We start from the raw sequence: 23,378 nt of genomic DNA, 5'->3' as shown, positions 1-23,378 counted from the left end.
AAACTGATAGGAACAAGCTGGTTTTGAACACTGTTACATAAAAAGTTAGGATTTATTTAAAGTCTCTACTGTAATCCAGTTCCACTGTTAAACTTCAGCACGCTCAACAGCTATAAAAACACTGAAGTCATATAGTTGCCAATTATAGTTCATAGCTACCAACAAATTACCACGAGTGCTTATATTTTCCTACTTTATGTTATAAAAATAAGAAAATCAACTACTTTCTGACAATAATATGTCAATGACTAATTTATTACAATTTTTGAACAGTCTTTTTGGCAAGAATTTTAAAGAAAAAGTGCCCTTGTTAGCAATGATCAGCAGCCCTCACTTGTTTCTTTGTAAGATAGCCTTTTAGAGGCAGCTCTCCTTTTAAATGAAAATAGGGCAGCAGTTATGGTCACACTTTTTGTTAATTTAGTTGCCAGTCAGCCCCAAATCAAAAGAAAATAAGGCTGCAGAGTGTAATTAACATTCAGTTCAGTCGTTTTGTCCCTTGTCTAGCCCCCAAGCTTTGTTAAAATTGCCATCTGAATGCTGAAGGCTGTAGGGAAATCGATTTGATTCTAATCGCACCATGAAAAGAACATGATCTAACTGCTTTCAGCCCTCCGTAAATCTGTACTAGGTCTTTAGCACAATGCAACTTCCAATTTAAAAAGCACTGAATGTCTCGTCAATGACTTTGTGAAGAAAAAAGAACAAGGAGCAGACATAAAAATTCCAATAGTTGTTTAAGCATTAAAGTTCATTTGCATCACAGCGAACCTGAAAAGGGCTGACCTCTCAAACCGCCTCTCAGGTCTATGAAGTTGTAGCCTTGACAAGCTCACATTGACAGAGCTCATTGACTCTGAAAGGCTACTCTATCAATGGTGAAAAACGGCAATAGGTTCTACTATGAGCAGGCATCTGCCTGCCCACCCGCTGCTAAACCAATGGTAAAACCATTTCAAAACCTGAATCCACCTTGTAATCTTCCTTTCTAGGATCCTTTAATAATAGATTAAGATTACTATACAATTTGAGGTTTTACTTTTACTGATGGCTTAAAAGGGGATAGGGGAAATTAAAGAAATAGGGTAGGAAAAAGTAGCTTTTGAAGTCTGTTGTTTTATATTAAAATTATATAAAAATAGTTTCTAAAAACCTAACACTACATTCTGCAAACATTTATTACTCAAAGAGTTTTTACCATATCATCAAGTTATCAGACATTTAAGCCATGCTATACAGTGGTAACATCTAATTATCATACATACACATACACACATATCCATGGCATTTACCAACCTAATATTTGTTTACTTAAGTCAACCAGCATACCAGTATCTGTGTAAAAGAAAATTACAAAGTATAAATTTTAAATTCTAAGATATTTATGTAGGAACTTTAAATTTATTCTTTGCCTCTAATTAGGAGTTTAATGACAGTGCTGGGTATAATAACTGTATCCCACAATATTAAGAATTCTAAAGCAAACAAAGTTTGCTATGCCATATTCTGTATAATCGTCTAAATATTCAATATCTGTACAATGTTGGAGTCTGAAATAAAGCTGTGAATTAGCACCATCTAATCTTACTATAAGACTTCTTTCCTGCTTGACAGGTGAAAAAAAGGCACTTGCACGTGCAGCTCAATTAATCACTGCACTTGACATCTCAATGATTTACAGCGAGGAGCAGGTGAGAACACACAAAACCAGAAAGGAACCCTTGATTTGAGTAGAACATTTCTAGCACACTAAGGTGACAAGTATAGTGATTCTAGTAATGATTTTTTAAAAAAAAGTAAAAAAAAGAAACTGTGCCACAAATTATTTGTTAGTAACAACAAAAGATCAAATTAAATGAAAGAAAAAAGGTTTAACTATAGAGAATGTTTCATACTATGCAATTATTTTCAGTTCACAAAATCAAAATATATTTTCAAGACGAAGTACAATACCAATTTGGCAGATAGTGGAGGAAATATGACATTTCAGTATTATAAAAGCTATTTCAAAGCTTTTAAACTTCAATGGAAAGAAAGCACATTAATTACAGTCATCTAGAAATAAAAGTTAAGAGTTTATGTCCACAGAGTTGTCAGATAGCTATTCTAATGAAATATAAAATTGAACACAGCCAAACCTGATATCTTTTAACTGGACAAGCAAATCTTATCATATAAATACCTGTCATTTAATTTTAAGTAATTTTAAGTAATTAAACTGCCTTAAAAAATTCAAAATATTTTAAGTTAATATGGATAAGAAAAAAATACACACATATAACATGAAATACCAACAAAATATTATCCTTCTAGGCCACCTTCTAAAAATACATCATATTAGCTTTCTTAAAAGAATTCAGTGCTTGAGAAAAACACCAGATTGATAGCCATGGGAACTAAAAAATCTTCTGCTTAGCTGAAAGAGCAGGAGAAAGGGCAGCGCAGGCAGGCTTCAGTACAAGTTCCCTACAGTGGGTCTTAATCCTTTTCAGTACTCACCCTGGGATAGAAAAACAGGTTGGTTAGTGGTTCTTTACCATGAATTCTCAGTTCTTTTGCCTAGGCTGCCAACAAGAAACCTACTTTTATCACATGGAGTCTTGAATTAAAAGGACCAAGACCACCAACTTACAACACATAAGCAAAACCAGTCTCTGTAAGGTTCTATCTACCACACAGTGAACCTAGGTTGGAAGGGCAGCTCCAAGTACCCAGACCCCATCAACTGCCCTCATTCTCAACAATTTCTAAAACAATAATATTTACATATTTTCATTTCAACGTCTTCACAGTTATATTTTTCCCACTGTTAGCTAGCTCTAATATAGTTGCTTGGCTATACTTGAATGGCTAAAATTCAAAAACATTTCAATTACTGAAAAGGCAGTATAGACTTAAGCTAAGTATTTGGGTTTATTTTTGTTTCATTTGCGACAAATTTTTGACAGAACTGTGGAAAAGAGTAGGACATAAAAATTACAAAGAAAATTAAAAGATTAGAATTCATAAAATGGCTAAGAGGATGATTAATCAACAATTAATAGTAAATATGGCATAAAGTTTTATCTTCTAAAAAAGAATTGAGAAGTAATTTAAACTAAGCTTAAAACAGTAAAGCATTAACCACAAAAAACTTAACTACTAAAATAGAAAATTAAGGTTTCCTCAAAATTAAATTTCAATTTACTAAAAGATCTTTTTGTAATCGTCCCTAAACATTCTGCCTTCCTGATAAATAAAGTATTACTCCTATACACAAGTTCACATTCTGACTGTAAAACAAGTGAAATTTTCAGGACAAGGAACCAGTTACATCTTGAATTTGTTACCACCATAAATAGTCATCTCCAGTGACTAATTTATCAACATTAAGTTGAATGAAAAGTTTTTCAAATTTTGACAACCATTTACAAAAGTTCAACAACTTAAACCTACAATTAAAACTTATTTGAACTAGATTTGTTCATTTTATTAAACAATGTCAAGACAAATGTTCAATTTCTTATTTAAAACATTTTGAAATTCAACTGAGTCTGTAATTAAGATTTAACTAGAATAATACCTCTAATACATTCATAATTTTATTTTTAACCTTAACATGTTTTTCAAATAAGGACCCATCCTTATGCATTTATACAAACGGGAACTGTGGAAATGAGTGCAACAACAGTGTTCTCTTGTTTGGCTAATAGAAGGAAACTATAAATTATTTTAACTTAAAGAGACATGATTCCTTCTGTTTGTTCTGGATTAATATTAAATCTCACATTCCAATATAAAGCTGAAACTCAAAAAGTATATCTTGGTATAATTACACATAAAAAACCTGGAACTTGCCAAGATAAACAACAATATGAACTGGTTCCTCAAAGGAAATTTCCCTCTGGTATGTAAAAACTCTTCTCAAACTCTGCACATGAACACTGACTTTCAGACAGTGTAGCTGCAGTAAGGCAACCTTGACCAGCGGTTAGGACATGTCATGGCGTTCAGGGAGTGACAAGAGACCTCAACAACTGAGAGCACTTGCCCAGCAGAAACACCCTCTTCCTGGAGCACTCAATGGTGACTTTAAAGGAGCTCAGTAACACACAGCTGCATGGCATTTCATCAGGTTAGTAAGTGAATCCTAATTTTTTTCTAGGTTACATTGGTACTTTATGAATGCTGAAAGTTTTAGACTTTTTCCAGAAAAGGGCATGTGAGCATATACATAAAATGCTGCACAAAATTTTAAGGAAATTAATATTTGAGAATAATAGTTGAAAAAATTCTGTGATGAGATTTTTTAAAAATAAAATTTACTTTCAATTAACAGCAGAAAATCAGAAAAACTTTGTAAGCCAAATAACTTTCATTAAGATGAAAATAGTATTGAGGAGCTCTGGGATTTTGTTGTTGTTGTTTTGTCTTAGAAATGATACTGAGAAAAGGCTGAAAAACTAAAAGACATCCGCTGACTGATTACAATAAACCACAGGAAAAACAAGAATGCCAACACGTGTAGCTTGTCATTAAGGGTCTGACTATGCTAGGTTTTCTCCTTCCAACAACACTGGATTACTTTCATTTCACATGCAAAAATGATATCTTTCAGGACAAGAAACTTAAAGCTACACAGTGGTGCTGTGATCTGAAACCAAGGCTGTATTATAGAGCTATCAACCTCATGTCCTTTCCATCATAGCGCAGAGCTATGAACATATAAAGGACTATGTTTCTGAAGCTATCCTAACAGAAATGTCAACTAACACATGCAAGCTACTACCCAGCTTATCTGCCTTAAATAAGCAACTCACCTAAAAGTATGATTAATATATTCAAGAAAATAGAGGAGAAAATGAATGAAAACAAAACAGAATTTCTGAAGAGAATAGACAACTATAAAAACGTTATGAACATCATAGGATTATAAAACAGAACATGATAGTAAAAATCTACTGATTAACAACCAAGCAAGCACAAAAAAAGAGACCACATCTTTCCATATGCTACCACATCAATGTCACGCTCCGAGTACTCTCAGACACGTTAATGTTGTTAAGTGCCGAGTTTTAAGTGCTCAGAAACACTGCGGGGACTTACAGAGGTGATTGAATGTGAGCGCTGGTTCAGTTGGTAAGTGCCGTGGGAGCATGAGCCTTGGGGTCCCCAGTACCCACACGAAATAATGACTGGTGAGTCTCGTGCCTGTAACACCAGTGCTGGGGAGATGGAAACGAGGATTCCCAGGCCCTTGGTGCTTAGCTGGCTGTGGCAAATCAGTGAATTCCAGATTAAGAAACTGTGTCTTAAAAAAATAAGTTGGGCACAGTTGAGGAAGGTATCCAATTTTGACTATAGCTTACACACACATACATACACATGCATGCACACGTGTACACACACATATTAGAATCAGCTCTGGGCAAAACACACATTCTAAGGATTCTAACATGTGCTCCTAAAGCGAGTATTTTACCAACTGAGCCATTTTCTCAATCCTCAGAGTCAAGCCCATCTGTAAGGTCCCACTAACACTACTAAACATTTACAGTATTTTTATCTTAATTAAAAACAGATGATCATGCATGGACCTTGGTTGGAGAATCAGTCTCAGAAAAAACTCCTCTGCCCAGATATATTTGGTCCTTGTGGAGCTCCTGTCCTCTCCAGGTCTCTAACTCCTTCTTCTTTCTTATGATTCCCTGCACTCTGCCCAAGGCTTGGTTATGAGTCTCAGCATCAGCTTTGATACACTGTTAGGTAGAGTCTTTTAGAGGCCTCTACGGTAGGCTCCTCTTCTGTTTCTTGTTTTCTCCTACTTCCAATGTCCATCCCATTTGTCTTTCTAAGTGAGGGTTGATCATCTTAGCTTCTTTAGGTATACAGATTTTAATATGTTTATCCTATCTTATAGCTCCAGTATCCACTTATAAGTGAGTATATACCATGTGATTTCTGTTTCCGGGATACCTCACTCAGGATGATCTTTTCTAGATCCCAACATTTGCCTGCAAATTTCATGATTTCCTTGTTTTTAATTGCTGAGTAGTATTCCATTGTATAAATGTACCACAGTTTCTGTATCCATTCCTCCGCTGAGGGACATCTGGGTCATTTCCAGGTTCTGGCTATTACGAATAAAGCTGCTACAAACATGGTTGAACAAATGTCCTTGTTGTGTACTTGAGCATATTTTGGATATATGCCTAGGAACCAAGGACCATTCATGGATATAACCTAGAACTCCTGCTAAGACGGTAGCCCATGACAGCTCAGCATCCAAGTGGGTACCCTAGTAAGGGGAACAGAGACTGTCTCTGACATAAATTCAGTGGCTGGCTCTTTGATCTCCTCCCCCCTCTCCGGAGGGAGGGGCAACCTTGCTAGGCCACAGAGGAGGATATCGAAGCCAGTCCTGATGAGACCTGATAAGCTAGGGTTAGATGGAAGGGGAGGAGGTCCTCCCCTATCAGTGGACTTAGAGAGGGGCAGGAAGGAGATGAGGGAGGAAGGTTGGGATTGGGAGGGAATGAGGGAGGGGGCTACAGCTGGGATACAAAGTAAATAAACTAATTAATATAAAAAAATAAAGAAAATATTTAAAAAAAATAATAATAATAAACAGATGATCAAACTGGACATGGTAATGAGTACTTAAAATTCCAGAACTCTGGAGGTTGAGGCAGAAGACCTAGGTCAGCCTAGGCTCTGTCACAAAACAAAATGTCAGTACTACCCATACGGATGTCTTCATTTATATAAAAGCCTCATACTTTACAGGGAAGCAGCAGTAAATACACTGTCCAGTAAAAGCAGTCTTTTATGAGAATATTTTTCTGGAGTTACTGACTTAAGATTTCAAAAAAAAAAAAAAAAATCTCAAGTAGAGATCTCAAATAAGATTTTAAAATTATTTATTTGCCTTGTATTTTATACTGAGAAGATAAATAATGAAGGAGCAGAAGTGGGCATGGTGGCACACTCCTGTAATCCCAGCACTCTGGGAGGCAGACAGATCTCTTTAAGTTTGAGGCCAGCCTGGTCTACAAACCAGAAGAGCCAAGGCTACACAGAGAAACCCCTGTATCAAAACAAACAAACAAACAAACAAACAAACAAACAGATAGATAAGTGAGCAGAAATCCCCCACAGATTCAACATCTAGAATTAGATAAAGAAAATTCAATTCTTTCAGTTTGGTTTCCTGTTTGGCCTGCACTGCATTAACTCGGTAACAATCTCTGCTTTCTCTTTAAGAGTTTTTATATTTTTAATTGTGTGTAGATGCATGGATCTGGATATGAGCACATGAGTGCAAGTACCTTCAGAAGCCACAGGCATTGGCTTCCCTGGAGCTCTAGTGACAGAAATCCACTTGATAACCAGTGATGGGAACTGAACTGAAGTCATCTGGAAGAGCACGAGTGCTTTTAATAGCTGAGCCACCTCTCCAGCCCACTCTCATCTTTGTACAGAATGGGGGGGGGGCATCACCAGAACCAATATGTTAGGAGGTAAGGACCTATGGTGGTCTGCGTAAGAATGGCTACCATAGGCTCATATGTTTGAATGCTTAGTCACCAAGGAGTGGCCTTGTTTGAGAAGAACTGGGATTAGGAGGAGGTATAGCCTGGGAGTAGGTATGACCTTGCTGGAGAAAGTGTGCAGCTGGGGAGATGCACTCAATCTCTCCCCAGCCCACTCTGCTTGCCTATCAGAAGGCAGCTCTCAGCTGCTTCTCTAGAACCTCACCTGCTGGCAGCCATGCTCCTGACATGATGACAATGGACTAATAAACCTCTGAAACTGTAAATGCTTTTATTTACATGAGTTGCCTTGGTCATGGTCACAGAAATGAAACAGTGATTACAACAGAACCCAATAAAGTTCCTAAACCAAGTCTTATAAAACAAAGCCAAGTATAATGGTGCACATCTGTAATCCCAGCATATAGTAGGTAAAGACAGAAGATTGAAAGTTCATGGCCAACTTGCACTATTTGATACACAATGCTGACTTGCTTTTTTGTTTGTTTGTTTTAAGTAAAAACAATGAAGTAAAAAGAAGCTTAATGAAAGAATACTCATTAGCATGCATGGGCCTTAGATTCTATCTCAAGCCTTGCAAAAATAAAAATAAAATATAAAAACAAGCATAAAAAATGACATAGAAGCAAAAACCACGGCTGACACTTAGCTGTCTGTAAACTCCCAGGTCATATTCTGTCACTAAGGGAAGTCAGGGCAGGAATGTGGAAAGGGAACTAAAGCAAAAACCATGGAGGAGCTACTGGCTTACTCCCCATGACTTGCTCAGCCTGCTTTCTTATACCACCTAAGACCACCTGCACAGTGGTGGCACAGTCCCCAGTGACCCGGACACTCCCATACGAATCATCAATAAAGAAAATGTCCCCAAAGACATCTTCAATTGGGTCTCACTTCCCAAATGAGTCTGGCTTATGTCAAGTTGACATAAAACCAACACAACAGTAAAATTCTGTCCCATAAAGGAAATAAAGTATCTGTAGGTAGGCAATGGCACTCCAGAGAGGAGCTAATGAGAAGACCCAGGGATAGACCTTCTGCCTGAGAGACTGAGATAGAAACCAGAAGGGGAAAAAAAAAAATTATGGGCATGCTTTTGTCTTCCTGTTTAAACAGCATATTGGTATGAAGAATTGTATCTGTGGGTGTGAGTGTGCTTTATTTCTTCCTCTGTTACTTAAAAATCTTTCTCAGAACACCTACTCTTTCCGGCTCCACCACTGCCCAACCTCCAAGCCTTTGGTTGTGATTACCAGCTTCTCCTTGGAGGCCATGTGCACAAAGTCCAGTGCTGAGTTTGAGCATTAACCAGTAACACAAGAGAAGAGGAGGGAGAGGGAAAACATGATCAAAACACATTGTATAAAAAAAGTTAAATAAAAATAGTTTAAAGGTTTAATTATGGGGGGAGGTGGCACATGAATGTGTACCTGCTGAGTGCAGTTGACAGTGAAGGCCAAAAAAGGGACATCAGATTCCCTGGAGCTGCAGTTACAAGTGGCTGCTCTGAGCCACCTGACATGGGTGCTGGGAACCAAATTCAAGTCCTCTGCTCTTGACCACTAAGCCATATCTCTAGCACATAAAAGTTGTTCTTTCACAATGAAAAATGGCCCAACTATTCTCTTTCACAATTAGTCTTTAATATATGATTTCCATCTTTACAATGAGGACTTCAATTGGTGTTCGGACTATTCTCCAAGCACCAATAAGGTTCAGGATCTCTACAGGCTCAAGAGTATTGGCACTGTTACAGGGGACACTTACCTTTGCAAGACACAATGCACAGACATACATGGAGGCAAAACTTTACCCATACACATTAACTCTCAAAAAAGTCAGTAGTTGTTATAACTGTTAACAAGCTGAGTTTAAAATTTACATGGAGAAAACAATAATCAAAGAAAAAAAATCTTAAAAAAGAACAAAATTTCAGGACTAAGACTGTAGCTCAGCTGATGCCTCAGCTGCTTGAAGCAAAGTCGGCTCTCGGCCCCTGATAAATTAGGTATGGTAAAATGCTTGTAATCCCTGAACTTGGAAAGTGGAAGCAAGACGATCAGAGGGCTAAGGTCATCTTCTACTACATAGCAAGCTCAAGACTACTAGCCTGGACTACATGAGTTCCAACCTCTTAAGGAGGAGAGAGGATGCATACAAATTTGCAAGACTCACTCCATTGAGTGTTAGTTAAGGTCAAGTAAATAAGCTGTAGTAAATAAGACAGTATGATACTATGGTTAAGATCAACATGAACAGAGCATAATGAAGTCCAGAAAGATTCATACAAATATGATTAATTAGCCTGGTGGTGCACACCTACAATCCCAGTACTCAGGGAGGCAGAAGCAAGTGGACTGCTGTGAGATCGAGGGCAGCCTGGTCTACAAAGACAGTCCACAACAGCCAAGGCCACAAAGAAACCCTGTCTCGAGCAAACCCCCACCCCATGCAAAAAAACAAAAACAAATATGGCTAATTGATTGCTCAGTTAATACTGAAAAGATCGTCTTTTCAACCAACGTGCTACAAAGTCTAAAGAGTCATATGCCAAAACATGAACTCTGACATTGTCATACCTCTACATAAAACACAGGAGATATCTAAATCTTCACAACTTTGCTTTAGGCAAAATAACAGACACAACAGTAACAAAGGCACTGCTTTTGCTTTCCTTTGCTCCTCTCTTTTCTCCTTTCTTCTCTTTCTTTTCTTTTTGCTTTTCTTTCTATTTTCTTTTCAGAGACAAAGTTTCACTGTGATGCCCTGGCTGGCCTGCAACTCACTATATAGACTAGGCTGGCCTTGAACTTACATAGGTGCCTGCCTTGGCCTCTTAAGAGCTGTTATTTCTGTGCCTGGCATAAAAGCACATTTTTTTTTTAAACTGATAAACTACACTTCACTAAAATAAAATTTAAAAAAAAATTGGCTCTGCCAAAGACATTGGTAAGAAAATAGAAGACAGGCTATACAAGAGAATAATAATCCTGACACATCTAACAAGGCACTTACATCACAGTTACATTAGACATGCTCAGGCCTGGCACAGTGGTGTATACTTTACACTCCCAACACCCCGAAGGCTGAGGCAGGATAATACTAAGTTCAAGCCTCAGGATGGGTTACATAATGAGGCAGAATCCAACTTCAACAAAGAAAACAACCATTTAAAAAAATCAGAAATTCAAGGTTGGAGAGTTGGCTCAGAGTATTTGCTATTTTTGCAGAGGACTGGGTTTCAATTCCCACTATACACATAAGGCTCACAACCATCTATAACTTTGGTTCCAGAAGATTTGATACCCTCTTCTGACCTCCACAGGCTCCTGCATGCACATGGTACACATAAATACACACACAGGCATGTGTGCACACACACACACAAATAAAAAAAAAGAACCTTTAACTCTTCAGTGCTGGGGTTCAAAGCCAGGTCATTCTAAATGCTAAGTAAGCACTCCATCACACACTCTCTCTCTCTCTCTCTCACACACACACACACACACACACACACACATCTCATCCCAACAAATAACCAATTTTAAACAGGCAAGATGTCCTTTCCTCCATCTGGGAGCAAGGAGGTCTGTTGAGAACAGGACTATGAGACCATTTATATGTTGGCTCTAGGTGAGGTCTCCAAAAACAAAGAGACCACACAACACAGCTGATCTAAGATAAAAAGTGTTTATGTCCAAGGTGAAATAAATTCTACTTGGATAAGAGATATGCTTTGTTCAAAGCAAACAGTAACATCATCCTCCTGGTGACAAACTAAACAAAGCCAGTTTTGGAATAATCTGATAATTTGATAATCTGATAATTATAATTATATTCTGATAATTTCTGATAATTTGGGATTATCAGAGTCTATGGAAACAGTGGCATGGTTTGTCTCAAATTTCCAAGAAACTTTCCTGCTTTCTGCTAAGGCCACTGGACAAGAATCTGATGCTACAATCCCCTAAACTAATGACAAGGAGATAAATAAAAGTAGGTTTTGTGCTCGTAAAAAATAAATAAATACATAGGTCAGTGTGGTAGCATATGCCTTCAATCCCATTTGCTGACATGGGAGTCAAAAGCAGGTAGATCTTTCTGAGATTGAGGCCAGCCAGAGTTACAGAGTGAGATACTATGTCAAACAGGAAGAGGGCAATTTGTTCCAACAAACGTTATCTTTCATGTCTTACTTTGTCTTGTTTTTATGGTGCTGGAGGCTGAAAGCTTTGTACACAGTGGGAAGGCACTCCACCACTGAGCTACATCCCACAGCCCTCACATACTACAAAAGGAAGATGTGCAAGTGACAAACATTACCTACAAGGACACAGCAACTCCAAGTTCCATGACATAGTTATCAGAAGAATGCCATTTCTAAACGTGCCCAAGCCCTGGCAAGGACAGAGCAACTGCACCTCCCACACAATGCTTGTGGGAGTGCAAAACTACTTGCCCACTTCGGAAAAGAGTTTTGAAATTTCTCATAAAATAAAGCACAAAATTACTACATAACTCAGTAATTCCACTCCTATATTCATATAAAAATAAAGCAAGCCTTACTCAGAATCACCAAAAGCATACACAATCTAATGTCTTCCAACTGATGAATGGATAAACTGTGAAAGGCTCATTTATAGAATGAAGTATATATAATGGAAAAACTGCTCACAAGAAAAAACTACTAACATGTGAAACCAAATAGATAAATTTCAAATGTGCTGAACTAAAACAAAGAAGTCAGGACCAAAAGGCTACATAAACTGGGTAATCTCACCAATATAATACTTTAGAAAAGACAAAACTATAGTGACAGATCAGTGACCATCAGTACAAGGAAAGATTTTTGGAATAAACTGCCATGTACCTTGATTATGAGTAGCTTTTATAACTCTACATTCATAAAAATTATAAAGCATTAAAATAAATTTTACTTTTTCAATTTATAAAAGGTAATTTTTAAAAACTAAGGTAGTTTGAAAAGAAAGGCAATCTAGAAGGCATAAAAATAGTAACAGATAATAACAGACTGTAGACATAGTCTAAAACAAGAGCTACATAATGAGGTACCAAGTTAGAGATAGGGTTTTGGATTTTTTGTTTTGTTTTGTTCTGTTCTGCCTGAGACGAAGTCTCACTGTATAGCCCTACCTGGCCATTTCTATGTAGGCCAGGCTGACCTCGAACTCAGAGATCTACCTGCCTCTGCCTCTTGAGTACTGGGATACATCACCACGGACAGCAGGCAATGAGTTTTAAAAGCAAGGCAGTTTGGTTACCTAAATCAGTGGTTAAGGTGAGGAAGATGATGAACTTTAAGCTGCATAATAAAGTATATTTTTGGCCCTGGTATGTACTGAAGTCAGAGACAATCACAGCCATGTAAAAAGATTCTGAATCACAAAGCTGAGAAAAGAGAGGCTTACGAGCTTATGACCAGGCAGCACTTTAGCCCATTTAAAAATACTAATGCTAATACTAATTTTAAATTACTATCTTTAAATCAAGGGTGTGTGTGTGTGTCTTTGTGTGTGTGATGCTGGGGATCAAACAATGGACCTTGCAATTGTGGGCAAGTGTGTTTTACCACTGAGCTACAGCCCTACCCCTTCAAGGCTTCTTCATAAGAAATGCCTAGATAGAATTATCGAAGTCCACAAAACCGACAGGAATAAAAATGCATATTGATTTTTAACCTCTAGTTGAAATTACTGTATCTCTTTCAGCTATGAATGTATGCACATTAACAGGAATGGTGCTTTGATCACTTGCAGATTCTTCCCATCAGACCAGATCACCATGGATCTGCTATCTTATTTTGTATACATTAATAAAGAACAACTTGACAAATTTGTTTTAAATCATTTAGAGGTTTTTTGGTTGCTTTGTTTTAGAATAAGCAAAGTTTATTTTTATCTGGCAGGAAAGTAGATACTTAGTGTAAGCATGGTGTAAGCCAATACTGAAGCACAAGTCCCACCTAGTAGCTGGGCCTATAGCCTTGGTCTACCATTTGTCCTCTTCTTGCCTATGCTGTAAAGTAGTCACTTTCCTGGAATAGGTGGAGGCTTTCATAGACATTATCCTTTCTCACAATTCACTGTTAAAATTAGATGCATTAGATCTAGGACTTCGTATAAAAGTATAACTATGACAAACTGAGCTTGCTAGGGGAAAAGCTCTTCAAGAAGGGGCTCCATAGGAGCCAAACAGAACCTGCAGAAACCAGGTTTGTTTTTCTCAGAGCCCTAATACCTTCCTCTAATTTGGTTACTTTAGCCATCTCATATCCCACCTGTAGGCCCTCTTACTGCCTTTCCCCAGCATTAGTTTTAACCCTATCATTTCCCCTCCAAACCCCAAGGATTTGAGATTTGACTGATTAGCTGATTAGCTGCTTCTGCTAAAGGGGGGAAGCCACTTGGCTGGGTTCTCCTTGACTGGTTATGAAGAGAGAGGATAGGTAAATGGAACATCCAGTCTGTCCAAAGTTCCACAGTAGAAAAAGATCGTCCTAGCAGTCAGAGTTGACATCCTTTAGCCAACTTTTTCTTTCTTTCTTTCTTTCCTTTTTTTTTTTTTTTTTTTTTTTTTTTGCAGTTTTAGGGCCTGGATGCACTGCAGCTTTGGCTTTCTTTCATGAGAGTCTCCTTCCCTAGTCTTCAATGATGTTATTTGCAGCTTACATATTACCAGCCTGTTGTCACTGCCATCTATTGCATGGTATTTTCAGATGTCTTCAAACAGTGTTAAAACACTCTCCAGTTTCGTATCTTAATTGTTTGATATGTAATTGGTTTCTTTGTAATCTAAAATATTTTATTTAATGTAATATTTAGAATGTATTAAATGATACACTAAGATAGTATTTATAAAGCTTCTTTATACTTCCAAAGTGGCCATGACAATGGAGGGTTGGCAATCCCTAATATCCTGCCTGGGTATTACAAAGGAACTCTAGTACTCTCCATACATCCATGACATGCTACAGGGTAGTATGTACTCAAGGCAGGGAAAGGGTAGAAAAGTATATGGTGTTTACCTTTGTTTTCTAAATATACTATCCATATATCTTGTATTACTCATTTAAAAAGTAAAAGAAAGACAGGGAGGGAGAGAGGGAGGGAAGGAAGGAAAAACTAAATTTAAAAACAAACAAGGCCAGATCTAAAGGCAAAGCCCACCAATCCACTGGGTTACATGATAACAAACAACAACCAAATGAGCTGGGCAGCCACTCAAACAACAGCAATGCCTGAACAGAGGAAGGCAGTGAGAGGGCCGAAATTAGAAGGACAGCAAATGCAACTGTGGATCCAAAGGACTGTCAGACAGGGTTGTATGTTTGTTTTGTTTTTTTATTTTCTTTTTGTTTTTTTGGCCTACAGACAATTGGGCAAGAATTGGGGGAAGAGGAAAGCCTTAAAAAAAGTAGGGACAAAAAAGCTCCAGCCATACTAATTCAATTACCTGTGATCAACCCCCAGAACCCACCGAAAGGTAGAAGAGAACACTATGCTGCCCTCTAACCTCAACACACATGCTGCAGTACCTGCCCCTCCCTCACTCAGCACCCAAATAGTAAACATTTTTACAAGAAATGTATTTCAAATATTAAAATAAATAATACATAAGTATTATAAAGGCATCGTTTCCTTTCTATTAATAAAAATATTAGCTCAAAACTTTTCAGTAAAATATACCTCTAACTTTATAAAGGAAATCAAATAACAGATTAAATGTGGTTTCCTTCATTTCTTTGTCATTTAATTCTGAATTAAATGTTTCCACAGAAGAACTTGGTTGACAGCCCCTCCCTTTGTTTTCCAGGCTGGCCTTGAATTAGCATGTGACAGTAGTCAATCCTCCTCCTGTCTCAGCCTTCTGAGTGCTGGGATTTCATAGCTGAATTACCACACATGCTGAATATTACTTCAATTTCATATGCATAATTTTTTTAAGATAACAAAAACAAGGGTGCTGTGTTGGGCATGGTGGCACATGCCTAGAGCATTTGGGAGGCAGAAAGCAGGCAGATCTCTTAGTTCAAGGCTAACCTGATATACACAGTGAGTTTCAGGCCAGTCAAGTCTACAGAGTAAGACAATGTCTTCTGAACAGAAAAAAATAAGCTAATATACTCCAACATCTTGGAACTTTTCATTATAAACAGTAAAAATTAAGTCTTTGGATTAATTTTTCCTAATTACAGAGTATATATTCATTATAGAAAACCTACAAAATACAAAAATGAGTTCCCTATTATCTTACTGTAACCATTTTATTTCCTTTATGGCTACTCTCATAATACTAGTAATAATATTAATCAAGCTATACTAACAACCTCTGTTATGGGCTGCATTTGAAGTACCCCCACCAAAAGCTCTTATGTTAGGGGCTGGAGAGGTGACTCAATGGTTGGGAGCACTGGCTACTACAGAAGAGAACTGGGGTTCAATGCTCAGCACCCACATGATGGCTCAAGCATCTGTAAACTCTACTTCCAGGGAATATGATGCCTCTTCTAACCGCCATCAGCACCAGGAAAACATGTGGTGTGCATATACATACGGCCAAAACACTCATATACCCAATATAAAATTTTAAGAAGTAAAATGAGAGCTGTGGATATAGCTTTACCAACAATAGAACACGGCTTGGGAGAGTCTGTACACTGAAAGTTGATTTGGGTCATAAGGAGTATGATGTACTCAACAGATTAAACAATTCACAGGTTCCTAATATGATGGCTTTTTGGAAAGTGGTTCACTTGTGTAGAGATGTGATCTAGTCAAATGAGCAGGGCTCTGTTCTCAGGGGCTACATCTTATTCCAATCCCTCCCTTCCCTCTCTAATGCCTGGCAACTGGGAGGCAAGCAGCTCTGCTCAGCCTCATGACATTTTTGCTTAGACAGGCAGAGAAGTAATGGAGCTAGCATAGCAGTCCAGGGATTAAAATCTCTAAAACATGTGCCAAAGCATGTATTTCCTTCTTTAAACTGTTTTTCTCATGTATTTGAAACTGCATTGATGTTGAATTTCTCTTAAGCTGCCCGGCCAAGAGCTGTATAAATACTATTTCACTATAGTATGACAACAATTCTACTTCAATCACAGGTAAGTATTATCATTTTATAGTTTTATCAACCAGATTTAAAAAGGTTAAGAAATATGTCCATGGACACAGAAGTGGTAGAGCTGAACTCAGTATCCTTAAACAGTGTACAATTTTAGACCACAATTAATACATACATAGATATGGTACTATATTCTTTGATCATAATTTCTTTTTTTTTTAAGATTTACTTATTTACTATATATACAGATCTCATTCTAGATGATTGTGAGCCACCATGTAGTTGCTAGGAATTGAACTCATGACCTCTGGAAGAGCAGCCAGTGCTTAACCTCTGAGCCATCTCTCCAGCCCAACCATAATTTCTTAACGCATAAAAATTATGAATAGTTTTTTATATAGATGTTTCATAACATTTGGATATATAATTTACTTAATCTTGCTTTACTACATCAGATTATTTCTGTATGATATTCAGAACAGTGTGGGTCATTCAACAGAAAAAAAAAGAGGTAAAAGTAAGACTTGTTGCACACTTACAAATGTAAATTAAAAGATGTAACTCAACTTACTCTTTTACTGAGGCAAATAACTGGCCACATACTGCACCCTAAGGTACAGCAGCAGCACAGGCAGCCACAGAGCAGCCACCGCACGTTCACAGGAAGGTTCTTCCTGAGACAGCTGTTAACTCTGTTGATGCTGGCTTTAAATTCTTCAGGAGCTACCTAAAGGAAGGCAACAAACAACACTCAGGTGCTAATGGCAATTACTGGGTCTCAACACATATTTTTCTAATTTCTAGGAAAAACTAATTTGAGATATATAAACAGTAGATCAGTAAAAGAGACACTCACTTTTCCAGTTAGTGAAGAAGGGAATTCTGATTCAAATTTGTTGCTCAGTCCAAATCTGTTTTCAAAAAAGAAAATATATGTTGTTACATCACTGTGGCAACTAACAGGTAGACTGAAAAGAATAAGGACCCCCTCCACAGTGTCTAAGACAGAATGAAGGTCTAAGATACAAAAATCATCATAATGAGCAACTTACACAATGTAGCATATAAAGAGTTTCCAAGTGTAACCAAAACTTTTATATGAGGCACAATGTTAAATAACCAGCAATATGTAAGTAAAATAGATGGCAATATCTTAATCAGATAGTATATTTTTTAGCTTTCACTGTTTTGAACTCATAGTGTATTTTGTCTTTTAATTACCAAACTACAAGAATCCAATCGGTTCAATTTATTTCACGCTGAACCAAAAATATTTGTCTAATGTTTATTACACTTGCTTCGGAGTCACAACACTATTTTTAAGAACCAAAATTTTAAAATAGAAATACTGTACAATGATATTAATTACAACATATGTGATAATTCATTACAGCTAAAACCACATATAAACAAGATAGTCCAATAAGTCCATTACTTGAACAACCAACTAGGACGTCTCTACTCTGGAAATTGAGCCCACAAATGGGCATTTGATTTAAGTACACTTAAATCACAGGACTGGCTAGCAGCACAGGGGGTGGCAGGACCCAACAGGAATGCCCAATTCAGGCAAAGTTTTTTTTCTCTTGACGTATATGAATACCTTATATTGTATTCATATATACAAATAAATAGATGGTATTGTGGTTAAGGGCTAAAACACCCAAAAAAGGCTTAAATTTACAGTAAAATTGTGAGACCTGAAAGTCAAGAATAAACAGCAGACAGTAGGAAGAAGAAACTGCCAAGTGAAGGAGAAGAAAGAAGTCCGCAGTTCCCACTGCAACAGCAGGAGGTGGGATGATTACATAGGCAAACCACCGTGACAGGGCACTAGACCAGGAAGCAGAAGAAAATGTCCGAACTGCTCAAGTCTAGCTGTAGGATGGTATGTCCTGTCTCTCCTAGCCCCCAAAGCATCCTTAAAAAAGATTCTACAGCTTAAATCTCCGAGTACTTCTGTTCTTTATAGTCTAATACAGACTCATCATTCATATTTTTAAGATCCCATAATGACAGTGGCAAATGCTCTCAATATAATCCTTAATAAAATAATGCAAAAACTTAAATATTATTACCTAAATTTTAATGTAACTATTTTCATATGAGAACAAAAATTAAATCCATCCAAATACTAATGGTAGGTAATCCTAAAGAATGAAGACTATGGATGACATTTTTTTTACTTTCATGTTTTCCATGCCTTCTCTAATAAAATCTATTAGTATTTAAAGCTAAATTTAAAGGCTGGGATAGACTGTGGAGATTAGCCTGGGCCTACATTTGGATCCCCAGAACCCACATAAAAAGCCAGGCACAACACCCATAAACTGAGGGTTGAGGGGATGGGAGTGGGTCACACAGGAGGAAGCGCATGCTCAGTGAGTTTCTATCTCAGGAAACAAAGGTGGAGTGAAAGTGATATAGGAAAAGACAGCCCATGTCTACCTCTTACACACACACAACACAAACCACATTAAAAAGTACATATAACACACACATGCACACACTTAAACATACACTTGTATACTACATTTTAAAACTACATATACACACATGTCAAAAAAAAACTAGGAACAATTATACAAAAAACATAAGCCCTTTTGCATCTTAGTGAGCATGAGTTTCGTTTTCTACTTCACTGGGAAACACAACTTCCCAATTTATAAATAATCTTTATGCTTTTCTTTATAGTTAGAAAAAAAAGAATTAAAATATAAAGAAAAATGACAGTTTTTAAAGAAAAAGGAAATGTATGTACAAGAGACATGTCAATCTTTACAGATAATTCCACTAACATTGGAGTGTATTTCAGGGCTGGGAACGCAGCTCAGTCAATAACATTCATGAAGTTGCCTAGCATATATTAAGCCCTGGGTTCAATCCCTAACACTACATAAACTAGGCATGGTAGCACACATCTATTAATACTAGAACTCAGGAAGTGGCAGCAGGGAGATCAGGAATTGAAGCTTACCCTCAGGAATAGAGGGAGTTCAAAGTCAGTTCAAAATACAAGAAAACCTGTCTTAACAACAAACCCACCAACCAAAAATACACAAAGAGTGTATTTTAGAGTACTTTTGTCATTTTGGTTTGGGGGTTTGTTTACTTATTTATTACGTGTCTCTGGATATGCACACACATGGAGGCAGAACCAGGAAGTCAGGTCCTTCACCACTCTACACCTATTCTTTAGATGCAAGGCCCTCCTTCATGTACCTAGGGTTTGCTCTTTCTCTTGCTAGTCTGTTTCAAAGTGTTCCCGAAATTCTCCAGTCTTTGCTCCCCTTGCAGCCTGAGTCACAAGCTCCTGAGGTCCCATCTGTATCTAATGATCACAAAGCAAGTGCTAGGTTGTTGTTGTTATGAATCAGGCCAAGACCTTTACATACTTCTCCGCTGTTTTGTGTTTTATAAAATTTACTCATTTTATGTTTCTGAATGTTTTGCCTGCATGTAGGTCTGCCCACCATGTGTGTGCATGATGCCCAGATCACCTGAACCTGGGGCTAGGGATGGTTGTGTGTGCTGGGAACTGAACAAAGATCCCCTATAAGCAACAAGTCCTTGCCCTCCCTCCTGTCCTCCATCTCTCACACATCTCAAAATTTCCAACAATTTACCAACCAAGGTCAGGAGGTAAAATGCAGAAAACAGGGTATGGAAAACATGCTGACTTCAAGAAAGCTAAGCAGTAACCGTGGGTTTATAAGTGAAATGGCAAGCATGCAGCCAGCAACCCAATTAGATAAGACAAAAATCGGCAAGTATAGAAAGCTAATGTGGTGCAGCTGGAAGAGCAATAAACTGCAGAAGGAATGCCTGCATTCTAATCCTGGTTTAAATATCAATTCAATATTTCATCAGGAAAGGAAATCTTCCCTGCAGTTTTATTGTCTCAGATAAGACAGCAGACCAAAGAGCAAAAGTTGTGCTGTCCTAAGTTTCTGGTTTTTACAGTGCTAAGGAGCAAATCCAGAGCCCTGGCAATCACTCTCATAAAGTTCCATCCAAGCGCAAACTCTAATTTGTTTGTTTGTTTGTTTGTTTTGGAGGCATGGTCTCACCAAATAGGCCATTTCTAAACTTTACTATTCTGTGTGGTTTTGTATATGGTGTATATGCTAGCTAGTTTTATGTCACCTGGACAGAGTTATCTGAAAAGAGGGAACCTCAACTGATAAAATGCCTCTGTAAGCTCTGGCTGTATGACATTTTTTAAATTAGTGACTGATGGGAGAAGGCCCAGCCTCCTGTGGGAGGTAGTCCTAGGTTTTATAAGCAATCAGGCTAAGGAAGACATGAGGAGCAAACCAGTAAGCAGCCCCCTCCATGGCCTCTGCTCAGCTTCTGCCTCCAGGTTTCTGCCCTGTTTGAGCTCCTGTCCTGACTTCTGTTGACAATGATATGTAAACTAAATAGACCCTTTCCTCCCCAGATTGCCTTGGTCATGGTGTTTCATCACAGCAATAGAAACTCAAACCAAAACAGTGTTCATAGAGCTCATTTGGAGGTCAGGGGAGACCTTGGTAGTGTTGAGCCTTCTCATGTGCGCAACTCTCCCAATATTGTCTTGTTTTTTTATGAGTCTCTCTGGATAGCCTTGGCTGTCTTGGAGTTTGCTATGTAGACAAGGCAGGCTTTAAACACAAGAGTTTCTCCTGCCTCTGCCTCACACAAGTGCTGAGATTCAAGGTGTGCACCACCATACCCAGCTCCTCAAATAAAAACCCAAACCAAACAAAAACCTCCAAAATTTAAAGGTTCATTTTACACATAGGAGAGTTGCTATACAATGGGAATGTTTTAAGTCTTTATTCTTGTTAAGAAAAGTTTAGCGAGGGTTTCTCTCTTAACAAGAAGTTTGTCTGAAGTTTATATTCTAAAGTAAGGTGTAAAGGCACTTGGCTACCTTAAGCCCAGAATTAAGAAGGCTGAAGTGGGAGGATTTGAAGTTTAAGGCCAACCACAGCTACATGGCAAATCCTAGTCTTAAATAAATAAATTTTGTACTCTAACATGTCTGGCTAATTTATGTTCTGACAGAAGGCAATTATGAAAAAAGAAGAATGTGGCACAGGATAAGGAGAAGATGGAGAGTTCTAATTTTAAGTAGGAGGGTAAGCCTCTAACTGAAAGAAATCTGAAGATGAGAAGATGGAAGCAAGAGTCATAAAAAGGAGCTAGTACAAAGGGCCTAGGTCAGAAATACACCTAGAATAATTCAGAAACGGAACGAAAGCCAGGATAACTAGAACGGGGTAAGCAAGCAGAAGAAAGAAAGAAGTCAGAGACATGTCCACACAGTGGGTCAGGTCAGGGAGAATCCCGCAGCCACTCAGGGGACTCTAAGGAGATGGGTTCCAGGGAGCTGATACAGAAGAGACACCGCTGAGTTATGGTTCGTAAGATTATCATGGCAGTAGTGCCAGTGAGAGTGGAAAGCGGGAAGAGCAGAGTGTAAAAGGCAAAAGGGGGAAAAAACCCTAAGGCAAAAGAAACAAAAGTTGTCAGGTTTCAAAGACAGAACTAAGGGGTTGCTTGACAAATTAAAGAGAAATACATCTAAGTTATGTCAGAATTTCTGCTCTATGGTGGGGTGACGTACTGGCTAGGTTTTCTGTAAATTTAACAAAAGCTAACATCATTTGGGAAGAGGATACCTCAACTGAGAAAATGCACCCATTAGATTGGCTTGTAGGCAAGCCTGTGGGTCATTTTCTTCACTAATGATTAATGTGGGAGGCCCCAGCTCCCTGTGAGTGATGTGGGTGTTACCATGCCTAGGGCTTTGGTCCTGAGTTGTATAATGCAGGCTGAGCAGGCCACTGGGGAGTAGGCCGTGCACAGCATTTCTCCATGGTCTCCTGCTTCAGTTTCTGCCTCCAGGTTCCTGCCTCAGCTTCCCTAGAAGATGGACTCTAACCTGTAAACCAAATAAACCTTTTCCCCTCCAAGATGCTTTTGGTCATGGTTTTTACACAGCAACAGAAGCAAACTAGGACAGGTGCCTACATCCAGTGGCTAGTAACTGTCACTTCAGACAATCCAACACCCTCTTCTAGCCTCTGTGGGCACCCACATATTCATGGCAGACACTCATACACACATACACACACAAAGAATCAAAGATTTTTTTTCTTTTTTTTGTCTAAATAAAGCCGGTGCTGGGTCTACCATCAACTGAGAACAAAAAAGCTACAACTGAGGCTGCTTTAAACAGAGGATTGTGTATTCAGTTTTGGATAGAAAAAAACTCTGGCCTGGAATTCCTCTTAGACACTCAATCTGTAGAAACCCAGACTCAGAATTTTACCTTCCATAGCTATGACAAGACCTATGCACAAATGAACTAAACATTTCAGACTCAAACTAAACACATGGGTTACACAGACAATAAATGAAGACAAAACATATTTCCTAATGTTGGACTTGGAGCTCAATGGAATCAGACTTTTAGCTATTTTTGGAGATGAAATCATAACTATGGAAGAAATTAGCAGACTTTGATGTTTATAAACCATGCTTTAATTTACCAGCCATCTCAATATGTGTTTGATTATCATACAGCTCAAGGACTGAAAGAAGATACAAACCCCTGCAGTTGGATGGACAGACACACAAACACAGACTCATGCATGCATGAATGCACACGTGCATGCACGAACACACACAGGCATAAGATACTACCAGAAGATAAATACCCCTGTAGTTGGAAACAAGTCTAATCTTAATTTTGTGTCCATATTTTGAACCATGTTT

The 23,378-nt window shown here is 38.0% G+C and overlaps 1 protein-coding gene across 1 annotated transcript in view; it reads right to left on the bottom strand.

Annotated features, from left to right (window-relative positions):
- The window catches only part of Chic2 (cysteine rich hydrophobic domain 2), a 37,683-nt gene that overhangs the window by 5,473 nt on the left and 8,832 nt on the right, over positions 1 to 23,378 (bottom strand). Inside the window, exons 2-3 of the mRNA XM_055629437.1 lie at positions 17,470 to 17,524; positions 17,185 to 17,340 (exon numbers count right to left, since the gene is read on the bottom strand). Coding sequence (XP_055485412.1) covers positions 17,185 to 17,340; positions 17,470 to 17,524 — 211 coding nt within the window. The remainder of the gene's footprint in view (positions 1 to 17,184; positions 17,341 to 17,469; positions 17,525 to 23,378) is intronic.

This window comes from Psammomys obesus, unplaced genomic scaffold, assembly GCF_907164565.1.
Source record: "Psammomys obesus unplaced genomic scaffold, mPsaObe1.curated_primary_1811, whole genome shotgun sequence".
NCBI classification, from domain to species: Eukaryota; Metazoa; Chordata; class Mammalia; order Rodentia; family Muridae; genus Psammomys; species Psammomys obesus.
This window is presented reverse-complemented; position numbering and strand designations above follow the sequence as displayed.